The following is a 27,099-nucleotide window of genomic DNA, read 5'->3' as shown; positions in this document are numbered from 1 at the left end:
GTTATACTAGTGACATGGTGGAGTAAAAGAAATGGTAATATAGTGTGTGTCTGTCCTGTGTGCTCAGGTGCAGTCACAGCCATGTGGATGAATGATCTGTGTGCCACAGTGATCACAGGTGGAGAGGACAGACAGATTATCTACTGGAAGCTGCACAATTAGAGGGCAGACTCTGCAGGACATTTTTTGAAGAATAAAGCCATCGATGCAATGCAATGGGAGATTGAAAAGAGCCCCAAATCTTCAGCAATGCGTAAGCTGCTAATGCTTTTTTCCTTCTTTCTTTCTTTTTTTTAACATGCTGTTACTTTCGCATTATACTGTGGGCATTTTTGCAATATGTGTGATGCGTACATGCTGCTCAGATTTGCAAAAACTGATACAAAAACAAACTCTTCCAGTCTCTGATTTTTGTACTTTTACTTGATACTCTACTTGCACACTCTAACATTCCCGCACATTGATTCACACGTGTCAATCATACATGTTTAAAAATCCACATTCCCATTATCTTTCGACAGATTTTTAAAAAATATGCAATGTTTGTCATCGATCAGTTGAAACCAGAGTCCACAGTGAATCAGGCTGCAGGGTTTTGTTTCTGTGAAGAGGAAAACACACAAGTTACTCATGCAGTACATGATCTGCACTTCTGCTCCCAGGTCATTGATTTAGCATTACTAAAATCTTCATTAACAAGCACCAGTTTATAAAAACTAAACAAGTACAAATAAGTGACTTTACCGATAGTTTTCTTAGGTTGGCAAACGCTTTAATTAACTTTGGTGTTGGTGGTTTTGTGCCAAAGAGAGCAAGACCTCTAGGCTTTTCCTCATTTTTAGCAGCTGGAGGAGGTTTGGCCTTGGTCAGTTTCCTTAGGACAAATGTACACAAAAATAAATATCATAAATTTGCATCCTTATAATCAGCAAACCGAGAACAGTTCTAAGAAAAGTTGCAAATTCTTCATGCATAATGACTCTTGGGCATTTCAGTCACGACTCACCTTCCCTTCCTGGCCAGAACCTTCTGAGACTCTGGGTAGTGCACCAGGATATCAAACAAATCCTTCTTTTCCAAAACAAAAAGATTAGCGAAGCCGTACGCTTTGACGTTTGCTGTCCTTCTGTTTCCTCCATCCTTGGCAGACTGCAGCAAACTGTTACAGAGATAAGACAAAACAAAACCAACAAATCAAATGTACTTTTGATACACGGTGTTTGAAATTTTTGTACATTATTGCTGGACTCCAATAAAACTTTTAGCATAAATCATATCAGAAAATTATTAATCAAATTACCAGGTGTCTTAATATCTCTGTGACATGCTTTTGTCAAAATAGCCCAAAGGTCAATAATTATATTACCAATTAAAATGATTAAAACAAAAACATTTAAATATGTTGTAGCAATTTCAATAAATGTTTTATTGTTCAGATGTTTTTTTGTTTGTTTGTTTTTAAGAATGTGCAATGTTCCGTTTATCGCAGGGGTTACATTCCAAAAAAACCTGCACTAAATGAAATCTGTGGAAGTAGAGGTTGACTTTTTGTTCATCTACAGTATGCTTTTATGTTTATTATGCTTTTTCGTTTATGTTTTTCCGTTTACAGTGGTTTTTATTTACCATACGTATACATTTAATTAATTTTTTTGTTTTTGTTTTTTGTGTTTATTATACGTTTTGTCGTTTACAGTGGTAATTTGTTTTTCCATTTACAGTGTTTTTTTTGTTTTATGTTTATTATACACATTTTCATTTTAGTGTTTTTTGTTATTATATATGCCATTTCATTCATCATATTTTACTGTTTACACCAGTATGTTTTTTGTTTATTGTAAGTTTTTCATTTATTGTATTTTCATTTAAACTGTTTTTATGGCATTTTATTACAAGTTTTTTCATTGTTTTATGTTTTTTTCCCCCCATTTATTATTTTTTTTCCATTTACATTTTTTGTTTTTGTTTATTATTCATTTTATCATTTACAGTAGTGTTATTTGGTTAGTTATGTTTTCCATTTAGAGTATTTAGAGTATATCTATTGGGTTTTAATTTGCAGTACTGTAAAAATATATATATTTTTTTCTTTCGTATTGGATTAGTTTCTAGGATTAGTTACTGTAACACATTGAGCCTGGGCGTATGTATGACCTCGCTCGCTAACCTGATCTCTCCAAACACACAGCCAGCCTTAAGTGTGACAAAGACAATACTGTTGTCAGGTCCTCCCACCACCTGCACTGCTCCGCTCTTGATGATGTACATCTCTTTACCGATGTCACCCTGCAGCGAGAGCACAAGATATCTTCTTGAGAGAGTGTAGTCTTGGCCCTACTCTGAGCGTGGCTTCTTTCTGGCCGCTATAATCACGCGTAGTAACCTGTTTGGAAATGCTGCTGAGTACTAAGTAAATGTACTCACTTTCTTCACAACAAAATCTCCAGGAAGAAAAATAATAGATTTGAGCCTCAGTAGCATGTCCACCAACATCTGCTGGTCACAGCCCTGTAAGAAACATCAGTTTCCAACTCCAAGAATTTGACAAGGCTAAACGAGAGCAGGAAAAGCCTCCGTCTGTTGAATTAAAGCGGAGTCACCTGAAAGAGAGCAATCTTCTGGAAAGTAGCCAGGTTGATGTCCACAGCAATGGCAGTCCTCATCACCAGAGGCATCTTATCCAGCAGCTCGGACTCATCTGAAGGTAAGAACTTTTTTATATGTTGTATTGGTCATTAGATGTGCAATTTTTTTGGATATAGTTGTGAGAGAGCTCACCAAGCATGCCTTGAGAATCCCAGGTGTAGTTGTACCAAGTCCTTATTCTGTTCTGGACATTCTTTGGAATGTTGTAAGTGTTCATGTAAGCTACACAGCCATCCATTGATGCCCGGAAATATGTTTGACCCGCTGTTGCCGCTCCAATGACATCTCTCATCTATGATTTTGAAAAAAATGTTTGCGGCAAACCAAAAAAAAAAAAAAAAAAATGTTGACTACTTAAGATGATCCTGACCTGGCCAATCAGGCTGGAGAACACAAAGACACCGATAAAAAAGTTGGTCATCTGAAAGGCTATCTCAAAGGTGGTTACAGGTTCGGGTAGCCCGCCGATATTGATCAGGCTGCGCACTGCAAAGTAGTAGCATCGTATGTACCTGTGGAAAACAAACAGAAGAAAGTAACGTGTGAAAGAATAATAAATTATTTGCCATAGTTTCACACTTCAATGAATGAAAATGAAGAACACGTACGCTGTCCCGTTTCCATTGTAGACCCACGTAGTGGTGCCAAGGCCCTGATGTACGGAGGCAACGTAGAAAGCGCAGGCGTTGAGATGGAGACTGTAGAGTAGGTAGCCTGTGGTGCGAGCCACTCTTGGTTGGAAAGAAAAAGCCCACAAAAAACACCCAAGATAAATAATTATGGGTGTCAGGCGATTTAAGCAAGTAAAAAAAGCAAGTACAAGTTGAAAGGAAGTTTGATCTTTAAAAAAAAAAAAAAAAAAAAAAAAAAAAAAAAGATTTAGGACCAGACTGATGGACCGTTGTGTTTTAATAAAAGGAATCAGCTTATGGAATAATCTAAATAAAAAAAATCAAATTCAAAAATTACATTTAATAAAATGACGAAAGACATCTTATTAAAGAATTATGATCAAACATTATGTCATTGTCATTTTTGTTGTTACGAGTGTCAGAAATCAAATTAAATTAATCATTTAGTCATTGGTACACTAATTTCATAATAATTCATAAAATTGAGTTAAAATTAAAAAGATGTACTCTACTGTAAAAAAAAACGAGTGTGATGTCGATTTGCGTTGGTCATTTTTCTGCCACTAGATGGCATAATTGCATTTGTAAAACGGTGATAGCTCAGCTCATTTTTCTTTTCTTATTAATAAGAGCTATCTAATCTTTAACATGAAGTAACTTGTGAAATACTGCACATTTTTATTAAAATTGTAAAATACAACTTGACTCCAGTCTTTACAAATATATGCATTATTATCACATTTCTTACTGCTAAACTTTGACGTGGACGTGTCTGCTTCGTTGCTACTGGAATTTCCCCCAGTACATGCTTTCCAAGTAAGGGGTGGTTATTAAAAAATGAAAAAAATAGTGGTGTTAAAAGAACTTTAACTCAAAATTGAATCCACTCATTTGACACCCCTATAAATAATACTTAGAAATGATTGATCATGAAAACTGAAATTAGAGCCGCACTTTACCTCCAGATGTAAGCTTTGGCCATGATACTCTCAAGTCGATCACTGAATTCAAAGAATGACTCAATCTGTGACACAAAGAGGAATAAATATCTACAATAACAGTGAGTATAAGGAAAGAATCAGTGGCTACCTTGATGAAGCGGTTGAGTCTGTAAATGGCAGAGAATTGAAAGTGTAGGCAGAGAAGGTCAAAAGGGAGGATGGAGATGATGTCAGTCTACGCAAAATAAACAAAATAAAAATAAATAACATAAACAGGTAGAAAACATCAAACATTTCCGTGATTCAAGTTTCTTCTCACACTTAGTACCTTAAAACGAGGTGATTTCCGATAATGTTGCTTTGTCAGGGCTCTGTCTTTCTGCAAGAGAAATACAAATCCTCCAGATGTTGCGTTTTCATATCGCATCATCAAACGTACGATAATTTCACTCACGATAACATCGCCGGCTTTGACAAACTGAAGCCGAGGTTGCCAAACCATGATGTCGAGGACGTTCACCAGGTCGCTCAGAATATCAAAAAAGATCCAGTATCGGTTTGTGGTCTCGTTATGGAAAGGGAAGGCCAAGCGGGCGGAGCAGAACCAAATATTGTAGTTGTACGCCACGGCTACGATGGCCAGCCAAGCGATGTAACGGCGATCTGAGGAGACAAACATTTTAAGTTGATATTTCACGTATTTATTTGCTCGCTTGCTGGATTTGGATCTCATCTACCAGTGAAAGGGTCGATGGTAGACCCCAGGACGGTATCCAGCTTTTCTTCTATAGGTCGGAAGAGGATATCCAAGAAGGTGAATTTGATATCTGGGAGCAACTTCTGTTTCTTCCGCGCCTCTTCTGCAATTCTCTCCTCCTCAGCTTTTTTCTCTGCCTCCAACTTTTTCTCCTCATCCTTCTTCTTCTTCTCCTCTGCCTTTTTGGCCGCCTCCTCCGCCTTCTTCTTTTCCGCTTCCTCTTTTGCTTTTCGCTCCTCTTCCTTCAGTCTGTGGTAATCTTCCTTCTTGAGAATGGGCGCTGAGGAGGCAGAGGAGAGGTGAGTTCAACACCGCCGCAGCCGCCTTGTGCGTTTGTGTTGATTGTTTTTGTCCATACTTACTGACAGGTGGTGTGATTTCAGGCGAGCTGGCATACGGATCAGCGACTTTCTCTTTGAGATTCTCTGTTCTCTCCCGAAACGTTTTGACCAACCATCTGAGAGTGTCGTCGGTGTAACGGAAGTAGACAACAGGTGGCGTAGGAGGTGATGCACCATTCTCGTCGCTGAGAATATGATTGAAAGGTGACAAAAGATTATTTTGTCTTATGTGTTAACGAAAAACAGACTATTCCATGGCTGATAATCAGTCACTAATACACAAACAAAATGTATGTTCTTTACAGCCCCAACACGATATTATGATTAATATTGTGCTTGTGGAATATTAATAAGCAGGTAAATCCAGCCGTTTTTATCCATCTCGTTTTTATCCATCTCCCATATCTCCATCCATTTTACCACTTGTCGACTGAAAATGACATCAGTGGCTAAGGGCTCAGGAAACAACCAATCATGGCTGAGCTCGCTAAGGTCACATGATCAAATCCAGAAATCACGCGAGCCTTGATTGGTCATTACCCGGCTCTTAGCCACTGTGATGTCACTTACAGTCGACAGCAAGTGACGAAATGGCGCCCTCCCCCTGAGATGTTTAAAAATTGATGAATTTTTACGCTTAATTCATATTCCATTACACATTATTAATTAGAATGTCGTGTTTCAGTGTAGTGGGGTCACAAAGAACAGATTGTATTTTTTTTTTCTTTTCTTGATCTCCCCTTAATGAGGAGTCATTCCATGGTGACCAGTCTTAATATTATGACTGGAATGGTTGAAGCCAGAGGGCAGCCATTTTACGTTGCCACTTTACTGACAACTTATGTTATTTATTGATTGATTTATTGAATTGAAAACACTTACATGTTTTTACGCCTTGACTCCTGTACAGAGTAGTGAAAACCTTGCAAAGAGTGAACCAAACTATGTTTTCAGACTATAGTAACTCAATATTGCGAATTGTGACTCACTGAGATTAGGTTAACATTTCACAGTGAACTTTTCTTGATGAGTTTTACTTTCACGTGCTTGTTGATGGCTCTGACAACAAGATGCAGACCAATCTTTGAGTAGTAACTGGCGATATATCTTATAAGAGGAAATTAAAATTCATTATTTACCCTTCTGCTGCCTCCGGATTGACAGGTTCTACAGGAGCTGCTGGGGCAGGAGCTGAGTGAAGAAGAAATAAGCAGACTCATTCCTTCGACCAGCAGGTGAACCAACAACATTACCATTACCCTTTTGCAAGATAAAATCTCTCTGGTCTGCATTATTCTTTCTAAATAAAAGTCAAGTAGTCATGATAGAAATATTATACTGAAATAATACAAATGAACACAATTGACCTTATATTATTAAGTTAATGTCTAGCATAATATTCAAAGTTAATAAAAAAAAAAAAAAGTTTAAGCTTGATCAAATCTTTATTTACCTGGCTTTGGCTGTTCTTTCGTAGGTTCTTCCTTTTTCTTTTCTACATCTTTTTTGTTCTCTTCTTTTGCTTCTTCTTCTTTCTCTTTCTTTTTCTCCTCTTGCTTTTCATCCAACTTTGGTTGAGCGGTCTCCTTCTTTTCAGGAGGCTATAGACACAAAATCAAGCACAACCATGCAGTGTCATCTCCATCAATTGGAATGTTAACAGTTCAGTGAATTGCAAAACAACTGCTCTTTGTCAAAAAATTAGACAAATATGTTTCGGACCACATCCCAAAGGCAGGTAAAGGCTTACCTTAGCTGGTGGAGCGGCTGAAGAAGGCACAGAAGCAGCTTGGGCTGGTGGAGGCTCAGGAGCCTTCACCATTGTTTTTAACCTTGCAAACATGGCAGAATGATGTCCAGGCTGCTGTCAAAAGATTTTCTCCTCCTTTTTGCAGAATCTTCTGCAGATCGTTGTCTGACTCTCACATCAACAAACAACGGACTGACGTAAGTAATTCCTTTTAACCTGAATAATTCCCTCTGAGCACTGCCCTTCTCTTGCAGTCGTCACCAGATCAGCCGTCACTAACATCGGTTTAGTATCACGGAAGATTGCTTCTCGCAGGGTTAGCAAATATATTAACGTTTCCTTCAAAGGTCTGGATATAATCAGTAACGTTGGACGACAAGTTCATACAATGGAACCCAAAAAAGTCCCTAAATTTATTTTGGTCCTCTATGTCAGAAGAGGTCACAGTCTGGATAATGGGATTATGGTCAGCATCTCTCTCTCTCTCTCTCTCTCTCTCTCTCTCTCTCTCTCTCTCTCTCTCTCTCTCTCTCTCTCTCTCTCTCTCTCTCTCTCTCTCTCTCTCTCTCTCTCTCTCTCTCTCTCTCTCTCTCTCTCTCTCTCTCTCTCTCTCTCTCTCTCTCTCTCTCGCTCTCGCTCTCGCTCTCGCTCTCGCTCTCGCTCTCTCTCTCTCGCTCTCTGCCACTCTCTCAATGATAAATTACAGTTGTAGTTATTTAATGCAGCAATTATGAGATCATCTCTGTCAGGTTTCTCCAACCACCGAGGACTGACAGAAAATGAATGCAAACAAAGGTAAACAGACGGATACATTAAAGTAGGGCTGTGCAATTAATTGAAATTTAATTTCAATTTTAATTATTGCACTCCACAATGACAAAATCAGCATAATCATAAAAAAATTATCAATACTAATTTTGAGTTGTTAGAGTTGTCATAATAAATTGTATTTAATATTAATTATTCAATATTAATATTTTTTTACGTTAAAACATTTTCTTGCTTTGGACCAAAAAATACATTTCAATTATTACCAAAATAATCCTGATTAATAATTTCTTCATAATTGAGCCCAACATTAATTTAAGGTACATTTATGGATAAAATATATTGCAGTCTCAGTCACAAAGGAAGACTCGATTGTCAGAATATCCATCCATTTTCTTGACCGCTTATTCCTCACAAGTGTCGCGGGGGGTGCTGCAGCCAATCTCATGATCTCTGGTGATGAAGCATATTGATCAGTCACTTTCTCCTTGTGGATATCAAGTCTCTCTCTCATAAGCTTCACTATGGAGCGAAGCTGGTCATCTGAATTTGGGTTAATGGTGGCGGAGGCGGGCCTTCCTCGTTTCTGAGTAAATAAAATACAATTTCACTTTCGCATATTATATGCTTCATATAGTCAAACAACAACAACGGCGTATGAACATTTCATTAGAAGACGTTGATAAATGTTAAGATGAGCACACGGTGCCCCCAAGTGGAATAGAATGGTACTACAAATGAATTCAAACATTTTTAAAAGAATGCTGTAGAAAATGTTAATGTTTACATTTGATAAATAAAACTTTGACAAAAACTAAACAAGAAAACTTGTAAACTCACCAGTGTATCTGACCTTTTGATAAATTATACTTTATCATAAACTGCGTAAAAATATCACTATATTTGTATACATTTTTTTATTCACTCATTTAAGAACAATATAATGTTCTGAATTTCATTATTTGTCCAACATTTATTACAGAAGTTCCACAAGTGGCTGTTGATTGGGGAAGTTTTAATTATGTGACAGCAATGATATATATTTTATTTTATTTTTTTATTGCGATGATGCAAATGATATACACCATATAGTGTACACGACCAAGTAAAAATAAACTCAGAATATTAGTGCTAAATGTGCAGTCAAAACAGAACAGCAATTTTACGTACAACTTGTTTCATATTTATCTACCTCTCCATTTAATATTACTAAGAATAATAAAACAAAAAAATATTACCATCTGCAAACAAAATACATTAAAATACATTTGGTGCCTTCCATAAATCATTGATGTAAAGAATAAATAATTTGGGGCCCATCGCTGACCCCTGGGGGACACCACAATGAATGTGCGAACATGTTGAGCACAAATCACAAGCTTCACAAACTGTCTTCTTCTGTCAGTCAAATAATTCTTCATCAGTACACTTTCCCTGAAACCATATCACCCCAATTTCATAAGTAATATATCATGGTTTATATAAAGTGATTTTTCTTTTAACTTTATCTATTATTTTGGCTCGAAAGTGATTTTTTTTTTTTTTTTTTTTTTTTTTTAATTTATCTATCATTTTGGCTCAACTGAGTAATGTATACAAACAAAGCCACAGCCACAGTTCATTTTAAATATGACATGTATGCTGTCTGCATACTTGCTACTCCAAAGCCGGCATCCAATCTAATTAAAATGGTGCAACGTCGGTCCACTCGTGTATTGAAGTGTTTAAAAGTGCAAGGATCAGCTGTGTCTGTCTTTACCTGTCACCCACTAGTTTATGTTGCTGGGCTCGAAGCGCCCATGGTGAGCTTCTTAAATCACAAAAGCTGAAAAGCTTTTAATCTACTTTGGGTTCATCCCCTCGTTAATATGCGCGCTGCATCGAGATCTCACATGCTCTCTCCCTGTCATCTTGCCCGGGAATCTGATTAATTAACGACACTCGGAGTGATTAATTTGATAGTTTTTTTTTGTTTTTGTTTTTGTTTTTGTTTTTTACTGGTTGCGACTGGTGAGATGAAAATACAGTACTATTCTAATGCTGAAGTAAAATATTGGAGAAATCTATAGATGCTGAAAATGGATGATGTCGTGTTGATTACAGTACAAAAAGAGGCAGAAGATTGTATTTCTTACCATGCTGGTCTAATTTGATTTGGGTTGTCTGTAACTGGAGCAGGAGCTGATACTGTGGTTGGAGCGGGTGCTGGTTCTGGAGCTGGAATTGAATTATTTAATTGATTTATATATTAACCAGTCAGCTATGGCACTACTATTTATAGAAATATGACTAATTGATGAGTACTATGCATGACCTTATTTTCTAAGTATAGTACAGTATCATAGAAATTTTAACATTCAGCTTGGATTCTGTTAAACCAGGGTGATTATAGTTTTGGAATTTTCATTTTAGTTAGTTTTAATTTTGTTTTGAGTTTTTTGTTTGTTTGTTTTGTTTTTTTAGTTAGTTTTTAAATAGTTTTCAGGGTGGTTCTGTTAGTTTTTTTAAATTAGTTTTAATTTTTTTGAAATGCTTAGCTTTAATTTGGTTTTATTTTCCGTATTAGTTTTAGCTTTTTTAAAGTGTATTACTTGTGTACAATATTTAATAAACAGCATGCTAAAATGGAAAAAAGTAACATATTTCTTACCTAGCGATTGCTGAGTCAAATGAAAAAGCAGGCAAATTTGTCGCCGAGGAGTGACGTCATCTGAAGGTGCTTTTCTATTGGCTGCTGCTAGATGACAATACTTCTGTAACATTATCTTCAAACGTCTTTATTCTGGTTAATATCAAAATAAATATACTTAAAATCACCCCCAAAGGCCCATGTATTAAATGATTTACCAAACACTAAAAAGAAATACATTTTTGCTATAATTCTAGTTACTTTTAGTTAGTTTTCTAAACATAAAATGTAGTTTCAGTTAATTTTCATTTTTTTAAAAGCATTTTTTTTAATTTTATTTCATTAACAAAATAGATTTTTGAATTTTAGTTTTCATTTTTTCATTAGTTTTCATTGACTAAGATCAAAATTGCACAGATTATTATGACAGATTATTAGAATTACCTTTCAGTATAATAATGTGTCATACTGTAAACTAGTGATGGATAAATGAAGCTTCATAAAAACTTCATGAAGCACTTGTGATATTTTTAACTATTCTAGATGGCACTCGTGGTTTAAAGATTCACAAATTTTCATTGCACTGGCCTTTCAATTTAAACCAAGAGCACCATCTACATAGTAAAATGTTATCACAAGTGCTTCATGAAGCTTCGTGAAGCTTCATTTTGCTATCATTGTTGGAAACTGAATATTGACAGTTTGTAGAGGAATTTTAGAAACGATTCTGTTTATAACAGGTTGATGCATTTTTTATTGCCACCACAAGGGGGCAGAAAAAGCCTTCATAACTCTACTCCGCTCTTGTCCTGGCCCGTCTCTACAACAAATAATAGAAGTATCACGACTACAATTAGCCAGATGTTAAGATTTATTCTCTGCTCCCGGCAAGTGAAAAAAAACACACACACACACAAAAAAACACCAGCTCGTTTGACTTATGAACATTTAAAAGACATCAAGATCGGATACCGTGACAATTTTTTTCCAAGAGACTAAAATCATTTCCAGTCTCTGAAGTGACATAGGTTGTTACAGCTGCATCTGTTGTGAAAGTGCAATATAAATAAAATGAGTTGAGTTGAATTATGTCAAAGGCCTGGGTCGTAACCATTGGTTACTAGGGGTGATTTTTAGAGATGCTCGATACCACTTCTTTTTTTCTTTTTTTTTTCTTTTTCTCCAGACTGATACCAGTACAAGTTATCAGCTTTTTATAAATAAATAAATAAACAATAAGGTAATTCTAAAGTAAGACCTATATAGCCCAAATAACTTTTTTTTTTCCTTAAAATTGCATTAAATTAATGGCTGTTTTCTATTCTTTTTTCCATTTGTTCATAAAATACCAGGGATGTTAGACCACTTTCTTCAGAACAAGTACTCAACTCAAGTATACCACAAGTACTTTTGATACATAAAAAAAACACACAACAAAAAGCAATGACAGATCATTTTAAAGACATACCTATTTATATTCCAATATAGCAATTTTCTCTTAAAATTTAATCAAAATTAGTGGAAATTTTGTATCCTTCTAATTTCTAGTTCTTGCTCGTAAAACGGCCAGAAAAGTACCGATACCTTAAAATAAGGCGGGAATCAGCTCGATAATGATACCGTACCTGGTGTCGGTACTTGTCCATCCCTGTAGTGACTTTGTAATGACCTCGCTCCAGAACCATTTTCACACAGTACCACAAACAAGCTGTGGGTTCAGTTTATTGCGTCAACAGAACTGTCACTGTGTCTCGTTCTCCAATCTACAACAAGCTAGTAGCTTGTTGTAGAATAATTTATTTAAAATTAGTGTAGCTAGAAGCTATGCTAATTTTAAATAAATTATTGTTGATCCAATTGTCCCACCATTCGCATAGAATATACAAATTACTATTTGGCTTTTCTTTTAAAAACTGGGTAGTGGGGATTGGCCGATACTCTGAAAAATTTTTAAGGTATGGGTACTCATGACGTTGTGATGAGGAACTAGAAATTAGAACAATAGAAAATTGCCATTCATTTTATGCAATGTCTTTCTTGAAAATGTTCTGTCATTGTTTTTGTTTGGAAAATGTTATGAATCAAAAGTACTCGTAGGATATCTGTACTTGGTATCAGTATTGTTGACTACTCAAGAGTTGGTCTTGAAAAAAAAATGTGGTATTGAACATTCCTAGTAATTTCAGTTTTTCCATCCATTTGTATCGCCGGTGCTGCTGGTGTGTGCGTGCGGCGTGCCTGTTTTGTGTGCCTCATGCTGTCTGTTTGCGTGAGCCGCATTGGTGCTGAGGTGTATCATGTGGATTCATGCCAGGCCAGCTGCTGTATGAACATTAGGCCAATCTGAATGAGTCCTGCCTATTAAAGCTGACAGTCGCATGCTTGCTACTGTCACAACACTGGCTGCTGGAGCGCACTCATGTAGCTCAGGTCAGGTTGCTGATAGCTTCAGCACTTCTCACTCCTCTAGCAAACAGCATGTTAGCTCTCTTGAGGCAAAAAAAAGTAAGAAAAGGAAAGAAAGAAGTATGACTGAATGAGGGCAAGCATAGAAAGAAAGCAAAAACGAAGAATGCGTTGACATCTGACACGGTCATCATTTCTCATGAATGTTAACAGCGCAATTTCGTCTCGGCCTTTTTCGTGTTGCTGTGTGAGCTACACCTCTTGGCACCAATCAGACGTCACACGTTCAAGCCTGCCAGCCGGCATTAAGCTGCAGGTCACCTCATTACGACACTTTCCGTCTGACAAAGGTCAAACCGTTGTTGAAAAATATTACGGGCTGGGTCAATATAGTTCCGGAATTAGCTGCACTGGCGCAGGCTGCTGTGATGAGATGGAAGTTTAATGATCTTGGCTCTGAAGTGGCCATACCTGACTCTTGGCTGTCATTGGCTGCTATATTGCTTGGCAGGGAATATGGTGTGCTAAGTAGTCAACTTGTGATGGTACATTGTGTGATTTCTTTATTTTAATCCCTTCATACTATTGCTGCATTCAAGGATTGTTGGAAGTCGGATATATCCGAGTTGGTTTTTCCCAGTTCCGACCTGAAAGCATTTGAGGCGAAACTAAACAACCAAAATGGCGGATAGTGGTAAAGTGGTTTTTATTTTGGTTCTTAAAACTTGTTTTTGACCTCCAGAAAACTTACCTTCTCGTAATTTTGCTTCATTTATTGTTTTTGTCTTATATCATAAGCATTCCATACAGTTCAGTAGCTCACCGTGTAATTTCATGCCGGGAGATAGCATCATACTCACGTATGTTTCTTTACGTGAAGTTATGTCGAATATTTATGAATGAATGAAGAAAGCTATCTAGTTTTATACTCAAGTAAATTGTCTTTTACTATTCACAGTCTGTTTCCAAAGGGGAAACCATTGTAGAGTGACGTCACTTGTAGTCCGTTGGTGAAGTCGGGGTCCTTTTTTTCCCGACTTCACGAGTGGAATTTCCGTACACACTTCCTGGTTTGAACTCGGAAAAGTCCGACTTCCGACCATCCTCGAATGGAGCATATGTTGAGCCAAAAAAAAAAGATGAAGAAAGTGGTTGAACGAATATGTGCAATATGAATTGGCGTTCCACAGGGTTTAATTCTGGGGCCTCTGCTGTTTTCATTGTATCTGCTGTGGTGGTTGTTTTAAAGTGCTCTATAGAGTCAACATTCTATCTGCATGATTTGCAATATCAAGTTACGGAATTTTCTAGCTATCTAGCAAAACTAAAGGAACACTTCCTTAAGCTGCATGGAGAAAATTAGAAAAAAAAGTAAATGAAGAAAAAAGGTCGGCAACAAATGTACATCAGACAAAGGAAATGTGAGAATAAACTTCGAACTCAAATGTGTGTATTTGTAATCAGTCGTCTGTATGCGAACTACAGGAAAAGGAGGGTGAAGGTCAATGGAAGGTGTGTCCTTCATCTCCTCTTGTGCCGCCCTCAACAGATGGAGGCATTGATCATATCTTCCCTGCGTTCTGGCCTCAGGCTGCTTCCACTTCCTCTGAATAAGAACTCGAGGAGCTTCTGTCTTCATAGTAATCTGTCATGCCGCTCGGTGTACGTGTTTTATTTGTATAGAATATAGGACACTCTGATTGTGTCTGTATAGTGTGTATGAAGGCTGAAGTACAGAACATGTATGATTATTGCGTTCCAGCTTAGCCTGTTAAGCTCAATCGCCACACTAATGGTTTTATTAAATGTCATAGCAAGTCATTTGTCCTAATATTAGTTAACAAGTCTAGCCTAAGTCTTTGATGGAACAAACAAAAAGGAGCGAAGAATTCCATGCTTTAGATTCTCATGAGAATTCAGCAAGATGTTATTCAAACGGTGAACTTTAATTAGTAGAAGGCAGTTTGGGTGAAGCTTTTTTCCCCCCATTTATTTATTCATAAACTCATCTAATCAATTCATGTGTTTCAAGGGATCATGTTTTGCAAAAAACTCAAACCGTGGCTAATGTGCCATTCCAAATCAAAATACACCACTTGAGATTTTAAAAACTTGACCTCAAAATGTTACGATAAACAAAAATATCCTTGGTAAGATAATACAATATTTAAGTTGTTTGCAAAAAGATAAACACTTAATTTTTTTTCTTAGCCTTGATGATTTAAATCTCAATTTTACTGGTTCATTTTAAAGGAAATGTCACCGTTAAAAATTTCTTTACAATAATATGATATATGTGACCTCACTAGTCTAAACATAACATTCTGATTATATTGCATTTGTGGAATATGAGTAATGTAGCAAAATCCAGCCGTTTTTATCCATCTCAGGGGGCGGCCATTTTGCCACTTGCTGTCGACTTAAGATGACATCACAGTTGCTCAGGGCTCAGGCAATGACCAATCACAACTCACCTGTTTCCTGAAGATGAGCTGTTACCTAAGCCCTGACCTACTGTGATGTCATTTTCACTCGACAAAATGTGGCAAAATGGCCGCCTTCTGATACTGATAAAAACTGCTGGATTTTGCTGCTTAACTCATATTCCACTAGCGCAATATTAACCAGAATACCACATTTAGACTAGTGTGGCTGCGTAGAACATATTGTCAAGAATTTGGGGGGGGGTTGACTTCCACTTTTAAAAAAAAGTATTTGGTTTTGCCTTTTTATTTAAAGTTATGACAACCCAGATTGAACGGAAAATATGTGCATTCAGAGGTTAATGACAAAATAATTGATACTTTTTTGATTGAAAACCAAATTAGATTAAAAAAGAAAATGAATGTAAAGCTTCTTCACATGCAGGGGAAGGATCAGCGGGGGGAGGCACCGCCTCACTTAGGCAAACAAGAAAGAAAATAAACACTGGCGTCTTTGCTGATTAAATGCTGCAAGCCAAGTGGAGCAGTCAAAGTTTAAAAAGCTGCCTCATTGTGAATCATTAATAGTATTTAACGTATAATAGGCGTTGAAATGACCACTGTGACCTTATTTACCGTCCAAGTACAATGCAGTCTTTTTCCACTTACATCTACCAGGTTTTCACTTTCAGAACGGTAGGGAGCAATTGACGCGCTCACACAAGCACACTTCCTGTGCCTTGTTTCCGTGGAAGGGCTGACTACACGCCAAACAGGAATTGCATACTTTGTCCCGTTCCCTTTTCATCCTGCTGGGACGCGACACCTGCCCTTCCACTTATACAGCATGTTGGATGTTGCTTATTTCTGAGGCAGGAGGGATGGGTGTCCAGTTTGCTATAGAAAACGGCAACACCTTGTGAAAACAGAATGTATAAATGATGGGATTGGATTTATTTTTTATTTTTTTGGCCTGAAAGCTGGGAAAAATTATCTATTCACAAAGTTGTCTGCAGGATTGTTCAGGACCTGACCAGACATATTTCCAGGAATTCTATTCTGAAAGAATGATATTTCCACAGACATCATTGTTGACAGTGAGCACAAGATGGAGTAACTTGGTCCCATCTGGTGCAGTCTAGATCAAATCCTTCCCAGCAAAAAGATGATAAGCTGTCTGGGAGTTATTCATTGACTTTGCATTATTTGCGAGCTATACCCTCTGATGAGATCATCTCGGAGAATCGGCTCGCGAGCCTCACCATAAAAGAACGGCACCTGTGTGCTCTCGTACGCCCACTTCAGTGTGGCTGAGAGCCTGCCAGGGGAGGCTGCACAATGTGGAGGCCGAATCCTGTCTGCTTCACCGCATTCTTTATCTGCGGTTTTATGCAATCAGCAAAACTAAATATGGAGCAAATATACAGTAAATATATTAGCCTGACTATGGAAAATCATTACATTGGAGACGTGAAGAGAGTCACCAGTAGGGCTGGGTATTGCCAACAACCTCACGATACGATACGTATCATGATAGGTCACGATACGATATGTATCCCAATATTTTACATTCATATACTTGCATTTTTATTGTAACAATCATATGTATACCTAAATATGTTTATTATGCTGGATGAAAATGTTTTTGTTAGCAGCTCTTCTAGTTTACCACCAAGCGGCATGCCTGGTCTAAATATGCACACACTGCAGAGCTTAGACACACCAGGGAACTTGATAAATACGCATGGGCAGATATGAGTAAAAATATCAAAGTATTAAAATTAGTGTTGTTCCGATACCGTTTTTTGGCTCCCGATACCGATTCCGATACCCAGCTATACCGATACCTAAGTTTTTTGTTTTGTTTTTTGTTTTGTTTTTGTTTTCAATCTCAACATGAAAAAGCTGTCCTGCCATTGGTTCATAGCATTCAAGGGCCAATGTGGGGTATATGCCACGGAAGAGGCGGGACAGTTTGTTTCCGGTTCGGTTTGCGACGTGTGGGCTGCGTCAAAAACGCTTGTGCTTCCGACTTTGCGCCCTTGGGTTGCGCGTTCGCAACCCGGACCGGAAATAAACTGATGTGCAAAATCATGTCCCACCTTTTCCGTGGCATATACCCCATAGGATATCTTAGATCGGCATGCAGTGAACATGTCACATATCTTTTTTTAATAATAATAATAATAATTCTCTGTTATGGTACAGCAATACGTGCTATTTCTGCTTTTAACAGAGAGATTGAGGTGAGGCTGGCTGTTTGCCGCCTCCCTTTGTGTCTGGCTTACGTATTTGAACTTGACGTATATTTCGTAGTTTATGTAATGACAACATTTCATGCTCTTGTATTACATCAGGAGCTGAATGTATTTATTAGCAACTGCTACTGGAATGAGCACAATCAATAGGTACCATCATGTTAAAGTGGATTTGACTATGTGATACTTTGGCTGCTCTGGTTTCTTGTCTGTGTTTGTGTACTGAACTAGAAACTGTGATCGATTAGCTGTGAGTCTCAAAGCATCAGAGATTGTGGCTCAGATTTAAGGCCAAACAGATGGACAAACCTGAGGAAATTTCATTATATTCCTCTCAAGGTGAGGAGCTGTAGTTCACAAACGTGCTCCCGCTACTTCGATGATTATTTCAAACAAAACACTAAATCACACTATTTGTTTCATTCAGGAGATGGTGTGCCAATTCAGCGTGACTGTGATTTGGCATTGGGATCGATTTATGCAGATGATTATGGGATTATGTAGGCCATTATAACTAAAGTGATTGTCTAAAATTGAGTAAAAAGCACAACTCCTTCCAGAGTGTCAGTTTTCTCTCGAAACTTTCCAGGGTTTTCCCAGAAACCAGAGCCCTACTTGGCTGAAGCTTACTGAAGTATTTTGTAAATATACGAACAGGAGTTGCCAGAACTCCGGGTGGGACTGACACCTTGTGTCATGTGAAAATGATTTAATCATCTGTCTCCTTGATTGATGAAACAAACCAAGGCGCTGCAGCATATTTACATGACCTGAATTCCATATTGAGTGGAAAGTGATTACTGAATTCCCCCGAATACCGGGCGCCACTCTCATAGATGTGTGTCAAGGTATTTCATTTATGATTTCAGTTTGTGTTGCTGTTTAACATTTTCTCTCCAGTCACTTATTGATTTGTTTGCTATTTTGATGTTCAAAGCTGGTTGCTCTCCACATCCAATCACATACTGTATTTCGGTGATTTGGATAGCTTAACAATTAGCACAGCTTCTCCATCTTTATCTTAATTACTCCCTGTCCTCACTTCCTAAAGTAATGAAGTCAAATTTTAGACAAATCCAGAGTTTCACCCGTACCGAAGGGGGGGGGGATTTATAATAGGGAACAAAAATGACTGAAATGAACGGGGGAAAAAAAATAAAAATAAAAATATATATATATATATATATATATATATATATATATATATATATATATATATATATATATATATATATATATATATATATATATATATATATATAAATAAATCTTTCGCATTATCCATTCCATGCGTGATCATGAGAATTAAACACAAATCAAAGCTGTTCCTTGCAAAGGAGTGAGTACTAAACTTTCTCTTCCCATCCTCAGGAAGTGAAATCCTTCACATCTTACTGTCACGCTCGACATAACTGTCTACAATATATTATTTACTGTATAAACTATTTTTGCTTTCTGGGTTAGGGAGTCATTTGAGGACTCTGAAGAAGGCCAAAGGAGGTTGTAGCTCATTCATTACAAATGCATGAACTCCTCACTCCACAATTGCCTATGGAGTGCCTCCAGTCTGCTAATGAAACACGAATGAGAGTGAGAGGTCCCTAGGGCGTCAAAAAATTACACAGAAAATCTTTGTTCACTTTTTGCAAATATCTATGCTCACATCCTTTACGTCAATGTTTAAAAATAAATAAATAAATAAATAGCAAATCATGCCAATGTTACTCTTTAGATACTTGGGTCATGGATCGATCCCTGTGTTCGAGCGTGGTTTTTGGGATTTGTTCCAGGCCGCGCCTTAAAGGAAACATCGTAACGTGTTTCTCCGGTGTTTGCAATGGATTGTGTCTCTGCCCTTGTTGTGCCGTACAAGTCAAAGCGTCAGTAAAAGACAACATCAGACTTAAATCATTTAGGGACCGTGGAGGACATTCGCCCTCCCCTTGAAACGTTTCCCTTCCCTTTAGTCCACACAATGCATTATCTGGTGACAGAGACGTCCCGGGCCGCGCTCCGCTGTCCGTGATGGATGGCCCTTCCCACTCCGCAGAGGCCTCGGTGATTGGCTTGTGCTGATAAAGCTCTAAATGGCTTCAATAGGACTTTCATTGCAGCGCAATTCCCCTAAGATACAGCCAGGCAACAGCTTCTGACATACACTAGCGGGGGTGGAATTAAAATTTCAGGCACAAGGCATTTTCTCTAGTAATGACGTCTGACCTAATGAATGGGGTTGGACCATTTCGTGGAAGTAATATACCTTTATTTCTGAGTATTGAGCCTCTGATGTTACTAGGCCACACCCCTTAAAAGCACATATGCAACACTACAGTTGTTTGTTCTTTGTCCCAACATACAGTAGCTACATTTAAAATCGGTTAATATCATTACATTCTCTTTTATAATGTTTTTGTGCCATTGTATCTTATAGTTAGTAGGGATGTAACGATATCCAAACATCACGATATGAAGGTCACGATACGATAATTAGCACGATATTGTGGGGGCGTGGGCGATATTTAAAAAAAGATCACTATATTGTAAAAAAAGAGAGCTCATACTAAAAAAAAAAAAAAAACACAATATTGTAACAGCAATGCATATAAACCACCTACAGTCTCTAATAACAATATTGAGGCACTTACTTGCTAATGCAAGCACACATTGATCCATTCACAAGCAAATTATAGTTTCCCTTCATCTGACAATTAGCATAGATTTTAAACATAGAAGGCCAAAACATCCCTAATGAAAATTAAATTTCACTAATAAACGAGCCACTAGAGGGTGCTAGAGCTGCACAAATATAAAATCAACCTGACCTTTTGAACAGATGTGTTCCTTTTGAATATTGTGAACACGACGACGGCGATATTGGGGGCAGTTTTAATATCGCGATATTGCCCTTATCATGACATCCCTAATAGTTAGTATATTGTGATATAGCTCTGTACCTTTCATGGTATTTTTTGGCCCATTCTCCAGAACGTAAGAAACAAAAATGTTGAGACCAAGGTTGAAAGGCCCTTTCAGTGCTGTTATCACACAATAACTTTTAGTGAAGTTCACCACTTTTTTTTTTTTTTTTTACCCTAATCCCATTTATTTCCCAAAGCCTACTGAGTGTAACCCTTTGCCCCCAACTTTCAGCCAGATAACTGCTCTCAACATTCCATCAGTGAGGATAGACTTAAGGGGCGGGTGCAGATGATAAAAGACTCTTATGCTGTATTCATCCATCAAGAGCAAGATTCTTTCTTATAGCGACACTTTGAAGGCATCACGCTTTCTGTTGTGCTTGAAATTAATCAGATGCAACAACTCAACGGCCAGAGTCGCTTGTCAGAGTCTTTAATGTGAGCATGCTTGAGGAGCAGGATGTGTGGAGGTGGAACCAGTAGAAGGATGACAGATTGATCATGACTGGCCAACAGATTAGCCACACAGATCAAAGTGTTTTCTGACAACCACATTAGCTATACGATTTTTCTTAGAAGATGAACTTTGAGCGCACTTTAATGTGGGAGAGTAAAGGAGATCATTTGCTTTCGTCTCCTCATCATTTAGCGCATCACAACTGGTGACCCTGACGTGATCAATCATAACAGATCTGAATGCAAGCATCTATTCATCTGGCAAGAAGAGCATATTGTTTCCCTGTCCTTCGATGATGCTTTTCACCCCCTTTTCTCTCTCCCTCTTGCACATGAACACACACGCACGCATAGATACATACAGTACATGCACACGCCGCTGCCAACAAATTAATCTGCCCCACTGCTTACACGATTCTCTTTTCTGTTTGCTCAGCTCCTTAGTGTGGGTGTGTGTTTGCGACCATGCGTCCGTCAACCAAAAATCCTTGACACTGCAGAATAATTTAAGTCCTTGCTTTTCACACAGAGATAAACTTTCCCACCAGATAATTACAAATATATGCTCGGATTAGTGGAATTCATTAACAAGTATTCCATGAAAAGCAAATGACAAATATTGTATGCTTTCCAAGTGTTTGCAGTTGCAACCTGATTTTGATGAATAGGGTTAAAACAGGAGTTTTAACGTCTTCCTTGGGCTAGCTGCTGACTAAAAATAGACTAGACTACGTGCAATGTCTAGAAAAATTGCGTAAGAAATGTTGAAAGCTGAATGCTAATGAAGTAAGTTGAAAGATAACTTATGTGAAAATTACAAAGTTTTAATTGAGGTTGAAAAATAAATGAATAAAAAGAAAAAATGTACTGCAATCTGTCATAGGTGGGATTAAATTATTTCAGAGAAATTATAATCCATTTTCTGAAACGACAGTCAGTTGGTATCGAACCATCGGATGTACTAAAATGTGGTCCTCTGTGGGACTGAGATAACTTGCCTTGTTCAGATTGATGGCTAATGGTGTATTTATTTTGAAAAGTGCCATCTGAAACAACAAGCCAACATGCATTTAATGATTTCAGTAACATAATCCATTTCAACATGCATTTAATCATTTCAGTGAATTTGTAATGCATTTCCTTGGTATAAATTTATATCACTAAGCATAATTGTCATGGATATATTTGCAATGTACAGTTGGAGGTGGGATTCGAACCCAGGACCCCGGGGTTACTGGACAACACACTTAACCAAATGAGTCACTCAGCAGTATCAGAGAGCTTTTAATGATGATCAGTGATATGTATGGAAGTGGGCATGGAAAGTGGGACTAGAAAAAGTTCAGTGTCATTTACATAGAAAATGAATGGAGAAAAGTAGATATTTAACGTTAAATTGTGCGAGTACTGTAAGTAATGTGGAATCGGACGATATATATACCCCGGAAGGCATGAATTTTTGAAGCAAGTTGATATTTGAACGGTGTAAATCGGAAGTATTATGTGGGAGTTGTTTCTCTGCAAAAAAGTGAGGAGAATAAAAATCCGAATAACGTGGGACGCTTTCAGCATTCCCACATTAATGGTTAACAATGATCTCTTTTTATTTCTCAAAAGGCTACGTTCAAGTTCAATCTCATGCTTTACTACCCAAAACATGTCAAAAGCAAAGCACGCTGCAAGATATTGAGTGTGATGTGATTTTCGCGTAAGCCATTAAACAACGTGGCACAACAAGTACACAATAATGTCATTCTGTCTCTTTGACTTCCAAACAAAGAAACCTAAATCGCCAACAGTCTCCCAGCAGGTTGCTTTGTGGAGCTTTTCTGTGATTGATGTCTCTGACCTATTCAGCAAGCAGGCGGCCACGTTGGCAAACTAATTAGCCTATCATCATCACAGCTCGCACACTGTACATATAAATATAAAAACCTCACAATAATGTTGTTGAAAAATACGTTATTGTGCGCTGTGATAAGATTTTTGACTTTTGATATTTCCTACTGTACAACAGAAAGCTTTGATTTTAGCCCCTCAGACAGCCTCATTTCTAGTTTACACTTGCCGTCATTCAAACACGCAAAAACTAAACACATACACTTTCCATTTATTATTCATTTGATTCGCCAAAGCCATTTGAATGCATCAAGCAAGTGGGCGGTTTTTTTCTCTGTGTCCAGCAGTTTTAGCTGCATGGATGCAAAGCAAACAGAAAGCCTGGACAATGGTTCCATATGCATACAGATTGGCTATACAGTAGAGAATGTACATAACCGAATCTGACAGGATAAGTGGTTTAGAAAATGGATGGATGAATAATAATCTTGTTCAAAACTTGATCCAGTTATGTCGTTACAGTTTGTATTGTAGGAATACTTCGCTTCATGTGCTATAAATCAACCGGCCGCAACTTTATGATTGCTTGTAAAATCTAAATAGATCTGCATAATAAATATAATCATGTTAGTGCTCAATTTTAATTGACACCATCAGAGACGTATTCAGTGGACAATGTGTTTATTATTTTCGTTGTATAATTGCACGAGATTATACATCAATGTAAACCAAATCAACCTAATAAAATGTTGTTAAATTAGTCCTTTTCTCATTGTATAAGTCAAAATGTTTGAATTATGCAAAAGGTCACTGAGGTCACACGGTGTGCCTCAAGAGTCCATACTTGGTCCTAAGCTTTTTCTTACTTTTATTAATGATTTAGTTTTGGTATTACAATTACTTTGTGCTAAGATTTTTACAGATGATGCGAGTTATTTTAGTCATGTCAGAATTAATACAATCTGATTTGAAAGCAATTTATCTGTGATCCATTAAAACAAGCAGCTGAAAATAGCATCTGAAAAATGCTTTGTTGTGCATTACGGCGACGCTAATCCAGTGAAATTATATAAAGTTTTCTGTTAGAACTGGATTAGAATTTGCAACGGAGGTTTGGTGAATTAATTGAGAGAGTGCAACCCATATAATGAACATTTAGCCAACCTTATGTTATGTTTGATCAGATTATGGTGTACAAGATTATTTCATAGATATGAACTTTCATTCATATTTTGTGTATGAATTGTCGGACTGAAGAGGTAATAATTTAAAACTCCAGGTATTCTGTGGTATTTCTCCATCATTATTTATTTATTTATTTATTTCAGCAGATTATGGTAACATGTAGAGGTTCAAAATGGCACCATGCGGTAATTTCTAAATTATTGCAAATGCGGGAGGGAGATTTATGCCATGTATCTTTATGAAATGCCCCATTTTGGTCACTTTGGCTCCCATGTCAAAAAAACAGGCATTTGCATAAAAAATTCTGCTGTTATGATGTATTGACTTTTTCAGGGCAGTAGTTATGTCCAATAATTAAAAAAAAAAAATCAATATCACACTTCAAGAGCAGAGCCCATTTTGGGCTCAAATGCCATAAGTCTCCTAACAAAAATAATTAAATAAATAAATAAATACATAAATAAAATGGGTTAAACATTCTGAATTGGGCCATAGGAAATATTTTTTTAGGTGTTGTCGTTTCAAATGTTTTTTATTTTTTATTTTTTAATTTACATTCATATATGTAATTTCGTTTGATGTTACTGTTTGTTTGTAATGTTGACTGGCTAACAATAAATCAGTCAAATTAATAATAAACATACTGTATAATAATACCACACATTATGGCACATGGCACAGTAGAAATGTAACATTTAAACAGAATCTACATTTTATTTTAGTTACTTTATTTAATTTATGCAAATATCCATTCAACAATACAAATGCTCTTCAGCAGCCTGCTTCTATTTGTCTGTCAAAAGTAATTTTCCATGAAACAAAAAAAAATATTCTTGCTGTTGTAAATTTTTTTAAATGAGAGAAAATGCGAACCGAGATCGTCGTTCTCTGACAAACAATGGAGCCATTTCTACCAGAAAAATTGCGAGATTTGCGTGACGAAAGAAAAGAAAAAAAAGAATACATTTGAAAAAAAATGTTTTTATGCATTAGATGAAGGTCATGTTATTAAATCCCCCGGTGATGATGTTTAGTCACAAAGTAGCTGCATTATGACTCACTCCTTGCTCGTCTCCTCTGTGGATGTGACTGGAGGGGTGCAGCCCAAACAGTCTGCAGGAAGCCAGAGTAGAGTTAAAGCCAAAAATGATCTCCAAATCAGATGTTTCATTTTAAATATGTGAGTGTAATATTTTGATTTGATGGAAACGATCATCTCAAGTGGTCTTACATATAGTGCTATTGTCATTGCAGCGCCCAGCACATGGAGCTTGATTTTCGTGACTGGTGCAAGTCTGGCACGAGGCATGTAGTAAATCTACGCAAAGGCGGGTTAGACCAAATGTTGGTAATTTAGCAGATGTGTGCAAAATCATATAAAACAGGACATGTTAAAGGACACACACCAAATGCACCAAAAGTCAACCACTAAAAGAAAGTAGAATAATAGAAGAAGAAAAAGAGCAAGTAGTCATGTTTAGCACAATTTCAAGTCGCACGTATACAGTACATCAGTTTCACAGCCAAACTATGAAAAAGTGTGACTTAGTCAAAAAAATACTGTACACATTGCAGGTTGTAAAAGTACAATGCAAGTTCACAATAATAAAACAAGTCTTCTAAAACGTCACTACGACTTTGTGTAACCTTCACACGTGCAATTTCTTGGAACTAATTTCTTTTGAGCAAAGAAACAGAGGAAGTGATTGAAAAAAAATAAAATAAAACTGGAAAGATCCAGAGATGGATGAATAGAGGGTGTGATAACAGCCAGACAAGGGGGAGGTTGATTTGGGCCTTATCTGTCCCTGAGGCTGACAGGTGACTGACACCGCTGCCACACACGCACGCACACAGTGAATGATGGCACTAACCCCATCTTAATGGTGCTCTCTAATTTGTTTGCAGCAATCCAGGCTCTTCACCCATGAAGGAAAAAGTCCTGTGTGTGTGCTTGTGTTTGTGTTAAATGGCACGTTTCACCTTAGGATGCCCCCTACAGGTACATAGGAAAGTACATGCGTTCTTCCTTTTTGAACTCTTATTTAATTTATTTATTTACTCTTAATTCTGCAGGTGCAGTGTTTACACGCATACACGTGTGTGGAAACCATATTTCGAGTTGACTGTCTTGGCATTGTTCAGAGAGTTCAACTTTCACACGATTCTAAACAAGAGAAAACCCCTGGAATAAGAGACTACGGAAAAATAAAGGTTGGACACGTTATCGAAATAATGTCATGTCCAGACTGTCTTTTTTTTTTTTTTTTTTTCTCCCCCCGCTTGTTAGAGTCACACACTGACTCACACTCACACACACACACAAACGGTACACTTAAGTCATAACAGTATTCTTTTTGAAACTTGGACTTCAATTTAAAAAATAAATAAATAAAAATCCTTTGGATTAATTTAATTCGAACATGTACATTGTGCGACCAAAATTTGCTCTTTTTTTTCAGTGTAGTTTTCACAAAATCTTTCAAATTCCAAATATACTCCAGATGTACAGTATATTTTTCAGATTTTTTTTTCTATTAATATTTTGACTGTATTGTCATAGAATCATTGATTTCTTGGTTTTGAATATGACTTTTATACACCTGACCTCCATTATGGGTAACAATTGAACATATTGATAGATATTATCTTCTTATGTGAGACAATTTTGTGTTTTGGTACAGATGCAATCAATTTTTAAAATACTTTCAGAATGCATACACATGCATTTACATCATTAATTTTCCAAAGGGTCCACATGAGTAACTGGACTGTTGTTGAGGGCAAACCAACATGCTAACTTTCAACAATATTTCAGATGATTTTATTAGCAAAAGATTTCCGTGTTTTAATAAGCTACTATTTGTGTTTATATGGTGTGCAGTATATTGTTTTCATTTGGAAATATATACTTTTTAACAAAGACCAACAGCTTGTTGTGTTTGGAGAGTAAAACATGCAATAGATAATAAGCTAACGGTTTAGCCTAGCCTCTTCTTTAACTTCTACTTCTTCTACTACTACTTCTTCTTCTACTACTTCTACTACTACTGCTACAACTACAACTACTTCGCTGTCTTCTTCTTTTTATTTACCAGCAATCTGGAGGCCCTGTGACACCATGATGGCAGACATTTGGTGACAAATGAC

The 27,099-nt window shown here is 37.1% G+C and overlaps 2 protein-coding genes and 1 long non-coding RNA gene across 3 annotated transcripts in view; 2 read left to right on the top strand and 1 right to left on the bottom strand.

Annotated features, from left to right (window-relative positions):
• Nucleotides 1-1,912, top strand: part of nsmaf (neutral sphingomyelinase (N-SMase) activation associated factor) — a 12,309-nt gene extending 10,397 nt beyond the window's left edge. Inside the window, exon 32 of the mRNA XM_077508667.1 lies at nucleotides 68-1,912. Within this exon, the coding sequence (XP_077364793.1) occupies nucleotides 68-162 (95 nt within the window). The 3' untranslated portion in view covers nucleotides 163-1,912. The remainder of the gene's footprint in view (nucleotides 1-67) is intronic.
• cngb3.1 (cyclic nucleotide gated channel subunit beta 3, tandem duplicate 1) lies at nucleotides 406-7,532 on the bottom strand. Its single transcript, XM_077508668.1, has 18 exons — nucleotides 7,068-7,532; nucleotides 6,771-6,918; nucleotides 6,457-6,508; nucleotides 5,339-5,502; nucleotides 4,957-5,256; nucleotides 4,674-4,882; nucleotides 4,548-4,598; nucleotides 4,368-4,454; nucleotides 4,238-4,302; nucleotides 3,255-3,377; nucleotides 3,017-3,158; nucleotides 2,779-2,938; nucleotides 2,601-2,698; nucleotides 2,425-2,508; nucleotides 2,168-2,286; nucleotides 1,007-1,159; nucleotides 745-874; nucleotides 406-601 (listed from the first exon to the last, which is right to left on the bottom strand). Exons 1-18 carry the CDS (start codon nucleotides 7,158-7,160, stop codon nucleotides 581-583), a joined length of 2,199 nt encoding a protein of 732 aa, XP_077364794.1. The 5' UTR covers nucleotides 7,161-7,532; the 3' UTR covers nucleotides 406-580.
• LOC144009135 (uncharacterized) lies at nucleotides 7,037-27,099 on the top strand. Its single transcript, XR_013280847.1, has 4 exons — nucleotides 7,037-7,264; nucleotides 25,858-25,951; nucleotides 26,026-26,163; nucleotides 27,048-27,099. It is a non-coding gene; the product is annotated as an uncharacterized LOC144009135 (long non-coding RNA).

The sequence above is a fragment of the Festucalex cinctus genome, chromosome 20 (genome assembly GCF_051991245.1).
Source record: "Festucalex cinctus isolate MCC-2025b chromosome 20, RoL_Fcin_1.0, whole genome shotgun sequence".
NCBI lineage: Eukaryota > Metazoa > Chordata > Actinopteri > Syngnathiformes > Syngnathidae > Festucalex > Festucalex cinctus.
This window is presented reverse-complemented; position numbering and strand designations above follow the sequence as displayed.